The 12,319-nt window shown below is 42.1% G+C and overlaps 1 protein-coding gene across 2 annotated transcripts in view; it reads right to left on the bottom strand.

Moving 5' to 3' along the window:
* The window catches only part of CXCR5 (C-X-C motif chemokine receptor 5), a 24,553-nt gene extending 14,436 nt beyond the window's left edge, over positions 1 to 10,117 (bottom strand). The window contains exons 1-2 of one of the 2 annotated variants that reach the window (XM_072613025.1): positions 9,528 to 10,117; positions 3,567 to 3,694 (exon numbers count right to left, since the gene is read on the bottom strand). In XM_072613025.1, the coding sequence (XP_072469126.1) occupies positions 3,567 to 3,659 (93 nt within the window). In that variant the 5' untranslated portion in view covers positions 3,660 to 3,694; positions 9,528 to 10,117. Of the gene's footprint in view, positions 1 to 3,566; positions 5,561 to 9,527 lie in introns of those variants that run through there. The other variant, XM_072613026.1, reaches the window with a different exon arrangement.
* Between the last annotated feature and the right edge of the window lie 2,202 nt (positions 10,118 to 12,319).

Raw genomic sequence — 12,319 nt, forward strand, 5'->3', positions numbered from 1 at the left:
GATTTGTGTTGAAGGAAGGAATTTAGTTGGAACTTGAAGGAAGCCAGATGGCAGAGATGAAGGGCACGGGGCACGCACAGCCAGGAAGAAGGCTCTGCTAAGTGGCTGAGGCAGAGTTCTATACCTCCAGATCCAGGTGGGCCTCTTTCCATCCTGCCATTGCTACAATTGTCAGGTAGTGTTTTGTGTCATGGTCAGCCAGCTATGTTAGTTTCTAAACCTCCTACCAAACTGTGAGCTCTGCGAAGGCAGCAATCACATCTTACCTAAATTTTCCATCTCTAACCGCCCCCTCCCCAAGTGTTCTGCACACAGCAGGCACTTAATAAATGTTTATTGAATCTATTCAGTGAGGCTCCAAACAGGAGAGAAGGAAACAAAAGAGGACTAATTTCTTCATTCTCAGCTACTGAGTGAGATTGTCTCCCATTGTCCATGCTTGGTTTGAGCAGAGAGAGGAGCCAAGAAAAGTAAGGGAACATTAAAAAACAAGAAAGATCAGTCTAGGCCTTAACAGAGCATAATGAAGCTGTGACCACAAGGTTCAGTTTGGGGTCATCTTTCTACCTCCCTCAGAGTGCTCAACCATGGGAATTGGTACCTCAGTAGAAAAAAAACCACTGATCCCAGCTGTGTGTAGCGGGAGAGGTCTGCTCACCTTGGACTACAACACCCTGGGGAAACTAATCCAGAGAAGAGAGTGGAGAGAACCAAAGAATAAACCTTAGTGCCTTTCACATTTCCTCTACTCTTTCTGGAGATTTTTTTCCCCCCTTTGAAGAAAAATGAGTAGCTGGAAAAGAAGGGAGATGGGAGGCCTGGGTCCTAGTCCTGGCTAGCTTCCCAGGACATTGCTAGGGCTTGGAAAGATCTAGAGCCTCCTAGCCCTGCCCTCAGGATTGAGTGGAGGGAGATGCTGGGAAATTTTTTTTTTAAAAAGGAGGGAGATGTTCAGAGAGGCTTCAAGACCGGACAGCTCCAACCCAGCCCTTGAGTCTGGCATTTAGAGAGTTTGTCTGTCCTGACCTGATGATGTAGCTATACCTCCAGGTCTCCTTTACGACTTTGTCCCAAGATGGTCTGTTGAGCTGGAGTCCAGCTAGAGAGTGGACTTTGCTTCCAATGCTAGTACATTACCACTTTCCACAACCCAACTTCCTATCTCTTTTTCCCAGGAGTTTTTCATCTGGGGTCCATAAACCCTTTGGATGGACTTTAGGGGGTCCCTGAACTTGGATGGGGAAAAAAATCACATCTCTATTTTCTTTAACCTCTACATGAAATTTAAAATTTCCTTCAATTATTTAAAAGCATTATTCTGAAGAGTTCATAATCTTCACCAGACCGCCCAAGGGGTCCCTGACACTCACACAAAAGGTTTAGGACCCCTCTTGTAGATTCTGGGAAATGGAGTGGGACTATCTCATGGCAGGGGGGTGGGGGGGGTGGTGGTGGTGGTGGTGGGGTGGTTAGTTTCACTGTGTAGCTTAGGTAGTCACTGGTTTTCCCCCTCTGTGGGGCTCTATGGAGCACTCCTCAGTCAACTGCTTGTCTCCCAGGAGATTCATGCTGGGTGTTGAGAAATACAATGGAGGGGAAACCCTTGACTTCTCAGAAATCAGGGGACAGACCAAGTCCAGAGGCTGGTAAGTGTGATGTTATCCAACTGGGTCGGGGCTCCTGTGGTCAGCCTGTCTTTGTGAGCAGAGACTGAATTTAAGTAACCTAAATAGGGTGGGAGCAGGGAACTGAATGTCAAGGTGATGGGGATGATTCAATGTGAATTTGGCTATCATGCCCATCTCCCATCTGGACTTTAATTATACTGAGACTTTTGGACCGTCTATCACCTTGGGAAGCCAGGGAAGGGTGCAGTGGACTGAATCCTTAGACTAGTAGTAGTTAGCCTGTCCTATCTTTTTTTATATTTCTATGTCCTCTCTTTCCCTCCCACCCACAACTCAAGTTTCTTCCCTTGGAAGGTTAGATGTAAATGCTAGAACTCTAGAGGATTGTGAGGAAGCATGAATAGTCTGAAGGTGGTAAGGGGGACAAATTTCGGGACAGCTTTAATTCTACACACCCACTCCCGGCTTGGGAGAAATCCTTCCTCAGGGAGAATGTCCCTGACTGGAAGAGAAAAGGAGATAAGACCAAGAACTGATTTTTAAGAGAGGTTTACCCTTCTTCCTCCCACTCTTTCACCCTTCTCCCCTCTTGGAGTCTTGTGGTCCAGTTCTGAGTTGCTGTGCTCCCTATAGTCAGGTATTAAAGCTTTTTTCTAGCAGGGAACCCTGGTTTCTAGATCTAAGCCACTTGAACACCTTAGGGAGGAGGAGACTTTGGGAGGGAGTAGAGGGAGTGAAAAGTAATGATGGGGCACCTTCTCCCTAGGCAGGCAAACACCTCTAAAAATACAGGAATTCATGTCTCAAATCTCACTTTCACTGGGTTTCCACTCTTCCAGCTCACTCTGATGCTTCCTTACCGGACAGTCAGTATACATTCTTTGAAGGCAGAGACTGAGTCATCTCAACTTTGCGTTGTACCTAGCTGCTAGCACAGAGCTCTGTGCACAAAATAAGCTTAATAAATGTTTATTGAATTGCATATCCATTTTTTCCCTTGGGTAAAGAGTCAGAACTATAGTACTTATTTCATGTGTTAGTTCTGCCTTCTGATATCAACTGTGAACACCTCGAGGGTAGCCCCACACAGCTTTATAGAGGAGGTGTCCTGTATAACAGTGGGCAACTGAATCTAAATGCTAAAGGTTAAAGGATGTTAGAAAATGTTTCCCCACCTATTCCTTATTCTAGCCCTAGAGCAGGGGTTCTTAACATTTTGTGTTAAGTGACCCCCTTGGGCAGTCTGAAGAAGACCTATGGACCACTTATCAGAGTTATCTTTTTAAATAATTGAAGGAAATACTAAATTTTAGTTAGAGATTAGCAAAAACAAAGATGTAATTTTTTTTTTTCCCCATCGAAGTTCTTAGGCTCTTTGAAATTTAGTCTATGCGTCCCAGGTTTAAGAAGCCCTTCCTAAGAAATAAAGAAAGGGAGTGACTATTTTCTCCTTTTCGTAGGTGGAGAAACTGAGGACAGATTTTAGGTCACAAATACATTAGAGATGGAAAGGACCTTGGAACCATTCCCCCACCCCCTCATTTTACAGGATTTGTGCCCAGATCTTCTGACTCTACTTTCGGCGTTCTTTCCACTATGGATCCAAGATTTGAACCTCTTTGTCCCATTTGAGGGCTTTCCAAGTTTATTTCAGTTAACCACGGATGGGTCTCTCCAGTGGGCTGATAAGATTGGAGAGCAAGCAGGAGCAGCAACTAGTCCATAAGCTATAAACTCTCCTCCTCCTTCTCCCTTCTTCCCTTCCCTCTTCCTTCCCTGCCTCCATCCCACTGGAAATGAAGGTTAGGTTTCCTGGACCATTCTTCTCCTTCCATCAGATCCTCCTCTGAGCTTTGTCTCCCCCCAACTCCTTCCCCAAGAAACAATTTTAAAATAGAAAGAAGAGTCCATGAATTCTGCCCTCTCCTGTTTACTCACCTGATCCTCCATGTTTATGCTCATGGCCTCCATATCCAGGGTGAATTGATAGTTCATAGCAGCATGAATGTGAACCTGCTGCATCCCCACCATGGGATACTGGGTGGCTTTCCTCTGGCTAGGTGGCTCTAGAAAGGAGGTGGAGAATGAGCTGCAAATTTAAACAAATCAGCAAGCGGGTCACGGTCCCTGGAGCTGAAAGTTCTCTGCCTGTACAACTCATCACTTTTTTTTTTTCCGATGGGTCTCGTGTATTTGTGTGTGTGTATGTATATGTGTGTGTTTTTAATTAAAAGGGAAAATCCCCGCAGTAGCAGTGCTAACCAAGCACTGAGGTTTTTTTTTTTTTCCTGGTAATGTTCTGCTTTGGAGTTTATGATGGGTCCTGAGGGGGCAACTCCCTTCCTTATCTAAAACCTCTCCCATTTTTACCCAGTGTTCTCATCCTCTTTAACGAATTGTCTCTCTTTACTCTTCCTCCCTAGCCTCCTCCCTCTCTACTTTGGCTCCCAATCCCAGAAAGGAAAGTTCCTCAGATGAGCAAGATTCCTTAGCCTTGAATCTGATTCCTCTGTTCAGACTCATCTTTCCTTTTTCTTCTCTTCATCCACCTTTCTTTGTTCACTGCTTTCACATGTCCAGAAGCTAAACTTGAGCAGGGAAGGTTCGGGGGGTTTGGGAGGGTCTGGGGGAACAGATGGAGACTGAGGTCCCATACAAAGTCTCTCTAACACCAAGCCTCTGTCAAAGGCAGATGTTTGACCCCAAACATAGTCTATATCCCAAAACTAGAAAGCATGAATCTTAGCTGTCCTTAGATCCCAGTCTCTCACCTGGGACGTGGGGAGAGGATACTCTCAGATGCTCAAATCTTGGCCCACTATATGTACCTCTGAGGAAGATTTGACAAAGTGGGAACTGCTGGAAGTGAGTTTATTGGCCTGTGATGAAAACAAACCCAGGTTCCATTTGTGAGCAGGTGCATGAGCCTGGGGACAGAGAGGAAGGTGAAAAGATGGGAAGGTTCTGAGAGAGATATTGGGTCTTTTCCCATGGGAGCTGCCATGAAATTAGGTCCATGTTGGAACCTGCCTGGGAAGGGGTGGAATGTAGGGTCTCCATGGTGGCAGCTGCTGCTCCCTTGGAAGCTCTTGATCTCCGAACAGCCTAGGTCAGAAATCTCAATTTATCTGACATTTATTAAATGCCTGCTATATGCCAGGCACTGAGCTAGGTAATGGAGATACAAAAATATTAAAAAAGTAACTGGACCTCTGTCCTTGAGTAGTTTACAATCTGCTAAATGACTTTACAATCTACTAGATCTCAAACTCCCTTTCACGGCTTTTGGTTGGGGTTGTTTAGATGCTCAGATCATCCTACTGACAAGTGTTGGTGGTAAAGAGAAATAGATTTAGATTGTAGTTGAGCAAATAGATTAGTGACAGAAACTTAAAACAAACATGCAGATCTTGAAACCAATGGCCTATCAGGGCTGGAAAACCTGTAGCCTCCAGGCCACATGTGAAGGACTACACTTGAGGACCTAGAGGGCCACATGTGACCTGGAAGCTGAAGGTTCCCCAGCCCTAGATAATTTGAGGGCAGTTAGCAGTGTGTTATTGGACAAGTGGTACATACCACCAGGTTCGCTTGCTGTGTTTGACTCTGAGCCCTTCCTGAGCTGAAAGGGACCAAAGAAGGGAGGGGAAATTAGCGATTAGAAGGTATATTAGTGCCTGGGATATTTTTTCTTCTTCAGTTCATCAGTTAATCAGTGAATATTTGCCTTCAATAATCATATTTCGTATGTATATATGGCACTATGAGATTCAATTCAGTTCCATAAATGAAGTGTCAGCTGTAGGCAAGGCACCATGCTTTACAAAAAACTTTTTTTATGCCAATTTTGCTTGAGAAGTAAGTAATGAAATTACTATTATCCCCATTCTACAGATGTCAAAACTGGAACCCAGGCACAGAAAGTTTGAGTCAGAGCTAGATTCAAACCTTACTCTCCTGAGTCAAAATTTAGCATTTTCTGATATTTCCTGACATTGCCCTGTGCCCTGTGTTGGGGAATTTTTAGTCCCAAACTGGGATTTTGTCAGTATAGGGAGGCACACTTTCTCAGTTACTTATATTTTTTGAGATTGCCAGGGGCACTGAGAAATTAAGTGACTGACTCAGGTTCACTGAACTAGTATGGGTCAGAGGCAGGAACCTGAAGTAAGGTCTTCCTGATGGTGAGGCAGACTCTCTCTCTACCAGGTCACTGTTATTCTGCTAAGGGGACCTTGGAAGTATAGATTAGAAATTAACTGGAAAGTAAATAATCCAATCCTAAAGAATGAGTGTTTCAAAAAACAAATCTGACAGACATGCAAGCTTTACTCTTCAGGAGTTTACAGTCTAAGAGGGGAGACAAGGCCAGCTAGAACACTGGAGAAAAGTATTAGACTGTTTAAAACTAAATTATATGGCAAAAACTTCAAGTACCATAGCTGAGTATTCAATGAATGCATTTATTACGTTGTTACTGTGGGCAGAGTAGAAGTGCACAGGTGAAGGAAGATTTATACTGGCAAGATCACTTAATCAATCAATCAACAAGAGTTAAGTAATTGCTTTGCATATGGTAGGCACTGTTGCTAGCCCTGGGAATACAAAGGAAAGCAATAAACAGTTCATGCTCTCAAGGAGCTTACAGTCTAATGGGGGAGGTAACAACAAAGAAGGAACGTACAGGATAAATTGGGGGTAGTCAAGGAGGGAAGGCACCATTACATTCATGTATCAAAATTTGTTTAGCTACTTTCTGATTGTTACATTCACTGCTCTTCCTTCTACATCATTCTGCCATGCCCACTGTTGACTCCAGTTGAATTTATACTAGATTAAAATCCCCTTGTCTTTCTCACTGTTAAATCAGGTCTTGCTAACCTTTACTTGTATAACTGATTTTTTGAACCTCAGTGTAAGACTTTATATTTGATCACATCAGAGAAGCTAATTCTCAGCAATACAAAGATCCGAGACAATTTTGAAGGACTTAGGATGAAAAATGCTCTCCACATCCATAGAAAGAACTGATGGAATCTGAATGCAGATCAAAGTATAATGTTTTTTTTTTCTTTTCAATTTTCTTTCTTTTTTAGTCTGTGTTTTCTTTCACAGTGTGTTGAATATGGAAAAAATGCTTGTGAAATAAATTGGAAAAAAATCATAGAAGCTAGAGTTAGAAGGGACTTTCGATGTCATCTAGTCTAGGAAACTTAATGCTGACATAATAGATAGATATCTAACCCCTGCTTAAAACTTACTTTTAAAGTTCATATTGTTGGTTTCAGCCTATAGAGATATTTTGGAATTCCTATATTATATACATCTAATCTATATACATCTATATACATCTGCCAAAGTGATTTTCCTAAAGTATAGATCTGATCATGTCATTCTCCACTCTATAAACTCCAGTGACTCCCAATTACCTATAAGATTATACACACACACATATACATGTGTATATGTGTGTACATGTGTGTATGCGTGTACACAAATACACACACATACTCTCTGTTTGGCATTTAAACAAGACAAACAGCTTTGAAAGACTTAGGAACTCTGATCATCATAATGGTCAACCATTATTTCAGAGGACTCATGATGAATCATGCCACTCACCTCTTGCAGAAAGGTAATGGACTCAGAGGGCAGATAGATAGATAGACTGACAGACAGACAGATATACATACATATACATGTATATGTATAGGACATACCAGTAAGGGAATTTGTTTTGCTTCACAGTACATCTTTGTAACATGCTAGATGGCACAGTAGATACAATACTAGACCTGGAATCAAGAAGACCTAAGTTCATATGCCCAAAGGACAGCCAAACTGTGTAAACCTTTGATCCAGCAATAACATTACAAGGCTGCATGCCAAACAGATCATAAAAAAAGGGAAAAGGACCTACATGTGCCAAAATATTTATAGCAGTCCTTTTTGTGGTGGCAAAATATTGGAAATTAAGGAGATGGCCATCAATTAAGGAATGACTGAATAAGCTGTGGTATATGAATGTAATGGAATACTATTGTGCAATAAGAAATGAACAGGCAGATTTCAGAAAACCCTGGAAAGATTTGTATGAAAGGATGCAAAGTGAAATGAGCAGAACCAGAAAAACATTGTACATAGCATTGCAACGTTGTATGACGATCAACTATGAATGACTCAGCTCTCAGCAACAAAATGGTCCAAGACAAATATGAAAGACTCAGGAAGGAAAATGCTATCCATATCCAGACAAAGAACTGAAGGACTCTGAATGCATGTTGAAGCATTTTTTTTTTATCCTTTTTCGTGGTTTTTTCCCCCTTTTGATCTGTTTCTTCTTTCACAACTGTGACTAATATGGAAATATTTTTTACATGACAGCACATGTATCACTAGACCAAACTGCCTATCATTTTCAGAAGAGGGGAGAGGAGGGAGGGAGAAAAATTAGAATTAAAAATCTTGCAAAAATTAATGCTAAAAATTTTGTTGATATGTAACTAGGGAAAAAATACTATTAAAAAAAGAAGACCTAAGTTCAAATGCAACCTCAGACACAAGATGAATGAATGATCCTGGGCACTTATTCTTGGTCTGCCTCAGTTTTCTCAACATGGGTGGGTAATAATAACTTACTTCCCAGAGTTGTTGTAAGAATCAAATGAAATAGCCTGTAAAGTGCTTTGCAAATGTTAAAGTAAAAATACTAGCACAGATAATAGTAGCATAAATAATAGCTATGATTGTTATAATAGGGGTTTTATTTTTTCTTCTTAAGGAAGAGGGAGAGAAGACAGATTTTCACTGATTGAAAAAAAAATTAGTTAAAAAACCTATACAACCTACCTTAGCCTACCTTTCTAGCCTTCTCACACATTACTCCCCTTTCCATAGCTACACTGTGGTCTAGCCTTTTTACTGTGCATCAAACTGATCTTTCTATTTGGTCCCTATGTTTCTCTACTCTGCACACATATACCCTGGGACTCCTCTGTTCCACATTTTAGCCTTATTATATATTACTTCCTTTAAATATGTTTAATATGATCATACATGTATCACTAAATCAGATAGCATGCCATCTTGGGAAGGGGGAAAGGAAGAAGGAAATTTAGAACTCAAAATCTTATAAAAGTGAATGTTGAAAAATACTTTTTCCCTTAATGTACTCTGAGGGGGTAGGGAAGGATTGGACCTCTGATTTTACTGATATAAGAAACTCCCAGATGAGAAAAATCTCTACAAATACAAGTCAGCATCTCCTCAGCAACTTACAGTGTTGGTGAATTGTCTAGGTCACTGAAGAGTTAAATGGTTCTCTGAGGATTACAGAGTAGGGGGTTTCAGAGGTAAGCCTTGAAGACCCCTGTTTTCCTGGCTCTGAGGTTAGCACTCCATCTACTATGCCCTGCTGCCTCTCTGCAAGTCTTAGCTGTCCAGCTAAACTGGTCTTGACTCCTAACATCATTCCATCTCCCTTCCTTCTCTCTTTGCATTGGGTATCCATGAAAGGCACTCCTTCCTTACCTCTCTCCTCACCTCCTCCTCCACTGTGCCCTCTGGAATCCTGCTCTATAGTTAAGAAAGTTGTTTTCATCTCAAATATTGGCCTTTTTCTCCTTCTATTCTCTTGTACTCTCTCAGACCTGGTTCCCTGGAAGACACTGCTTTCCTGCACTGGCTGCCTAGGTGCTCATGTCCCCAGACTCACTGGTCATGGTGGGGCTATCACATTTCTCATTCCTTCCTATTGCCACTTCTAGACTCTCCCTCTATTATCATCATTCCTCTCTTCTGAAGTTCATTCAATCTTTACTCATCACCTGGGGGCAGCTAGGTGGTGCAGTGGATAGAGCACCAGTGCAGGAGTTAGGAGAACCTGAGTTCAAATCTCACCTCAGACACTTGACACTCACTAGCTGTGTGACCTTGAGGAAGTCACTTAACCCCAGTTGTCTCATGCTGGGTCATCTCCAGTCATCCTGATGAATATCTGGGCACTGGATTCAGATGGCTCTGAAAGAGAAGTGAGGCTGGTGACCTGCATAGCCCTCCCTCACTCAAAACAAAGTCAAGCGCAAGTCATGTCATCATTTCTCTGATGGCATGATCTTCTTCAGCAATGAAGGACAAACACACTCATCACCCAATCAAGATTACTACTGAAACCTAGGACATTCTCTTTCCTTCCTCAATGAGTTCAGTGCCTGACTCACATGCTCTCCTATCAACTACTGCCCTCATATGAGGGAATTTCAGCACCCATATAGATACTCCCTCAAATTCTAACTTCCCATTTTCTCAACTGACTAATTTCTCATGATCTAGTCCTCTCCCCCACCTCAGCTACAGTCAGAAATGGCTATGTTCATGAACTCTAAAATTCATGGAGCAGCAGACAGAGCACTCGATCTGGAATAGGGAGAGATGACTTCAAATCCAGCCTCACACACTAGCTGTGTAACCCTGTACAAGTTACTGATTCTCTTTTTGCCTCAGTTTCCTCAACTGTAAAATGGGGATAATAATAGCTCTTATCTCTTAAGGTTATTGTGAGAATCAAATAAAATCCTGTACACAATGTCTAGTACATAGTAGGTACTTAATAATGCTTGTTTCTTTCTTTCCTTGTTTTATCTGATAGTTTTTAAAAAACCATTTCATCTTTCTTTCTGCCTTATGACCCCTAAGCCTGTTCTTTATCTTCACCATGATCTCCAATCCCTCCACTTCTCAGTTCTTTTTCAGGATATCACTCCTGCACTGGCTATTCTCTCCTTCTTTCCTTACTCTGACTCCTTGGTGAACCTCTACACTATCTTCCATCCTCTAATCCCTTCTCCTCTTTCCCTATCGCCAATCATGCCCCACCAAGGCCCAAACTTGAGTTATTTCCACCATTTGCTCACATTTTTATGCTGTTGAGTGAAGCTGGAGAAAATTATGAAACTGTGTTGACTTGGCCCACTACAAATATATATCACATAATCTCAAGTGGACCCTTACTTGGCAAGACCATCCCCTACCACACTCCCTAATTGATTCACTATCCCACTCACCATGACAGCTTTTCAGAACCTTTCCAATCCTCTTCAAGTCTTCCATAGTTCCCCTTCCCCCACCCTCTCACTTGAGAACCTTGTCTCATATTTCACTGTCAAAATTGAAGTCACTCACCAGATCTTCTCCTCTCCTCTTTATCACACATCACTTCACCTCTGTTTCACATGATGAGGTGGCCCTTCTCCTTGACAAGGCAAACTCCTCTACATGCACAAATGATCCCATTCCATCCTATGCTTCTTAACATATTGCCCCCCTATAATCACCACTCTGCTTATCTTTAATTACTCACTCCCTATTGGATGTTTCTCAGTTGCAACACACCCAAGTCTCTCCCCTCCTTAAATGGACTTCACTTGTCCATACATCTCAACTAGTTATAGTCTTATATCTCTTCTCTCTTTTGTGGCTAAATACCTTGAAAAAACTGTCTATATTCACTGCCTTCGCTTCTCTCGCTCTTCTTCTGACTTCCAGTTTCATTATTCATTTGAAACATCTCTTTCCAAAGTTAACAGTGATCTCTTAATTACCAAATCAAATGGCTTTTTCTCAATCCTCATCTTTCTTGACCTCTCTGCAGACTTTCACATTATGGATCACCCTCTTTTTCTTGAAACTCTCTTCTCTAGGTTTTCAACACTGCTGTCTTCTAGTTCTCCAACCTGTCTGACAGCTCCTTCTCAGTCCCCTTTACTAGATCTTCATGAAGCTTACATCTGATAACCATGGGAGTCCCCTTTGGGCTCCTTCTTGAGCCCTCTTGTATTTTCCCTCTATGCTACTTTCTGAACGGGGTTTTTGGGGGCCGTTCACCCCAAGCCACCAGGTCTGACCAGCAGTGCCTAGTGACCCTGAGGGAGCAAGCTGTGAGTAATGGATGAGGCGGGAGGCAAGGATGTGATGCAACTCCATTTATTCCAGCTAGCTCAGGCACTTTTATAGTCTCAAGTACCCTTTAGTTACCGTAAGCAGCTCAAGCAAGATTAAACTAGTTTAGGCACGTTTTTGCTATTACTTTCCAGCCACATTTCAGGAAGTATCTGGTGGTAAATAGGGGTGGAACCCTTCCTCCCAGCACCATCTTGTTCATGCCTTACCAATCTCCCCTCAGTTTACCTGAGTCGTGATTGGCGTACGCCGTCCAAGAGAGCTGAGGGTTGGCAATTCCCTTACAACTTCCCTTGATGATCTTATCAATGCCTATAGACTCAACTATCTTCTCTATGCAGATGACTCTTACATTCATTTATTCAATATCTCCAGTTGCCTGCAGCATATCTCAAATCAGATGTCCCAAAGGTATCTTAAACTCAACATGTCCAAAACTGAATTCATGATTTTTCACCCAAAATACTTACTTCTCTCTGATTTCCCTGTTACTGTTGAGAGCACTATCATCCTCAAAACCTAAATGCCACTTTCAACTCTTCATTGTTTCTCAGTCCTCATATCCATTTGATTCTACCTTCTTAATATCTCCTATATATGTCACCTCTCATTTGACACTGCCACCATCTTGGCATAGATATTTATCACCTGACATATGGACTTTTGCTATAGCTCTGTTGGCTGGTCTCCCTGTCTCAAGTCTTTCCATACTGTAGCCCATCCTCCATTCACCC

This window comes from Notamacropus eugenii, chromosome 5, assembly GCF_028372415.1.
Source record: "Notamacropus eugenii isolate mMacEug1 chromosome 5, mMacEug1.pri_v2, whole genome shotgun sequence".
Lineage (NCBI taxonomy): Eukaryota > Metazoa > Chordata > Mammalia > Diprotodontia > Macropodidae > Notamacropus > Notamacropus eugenii.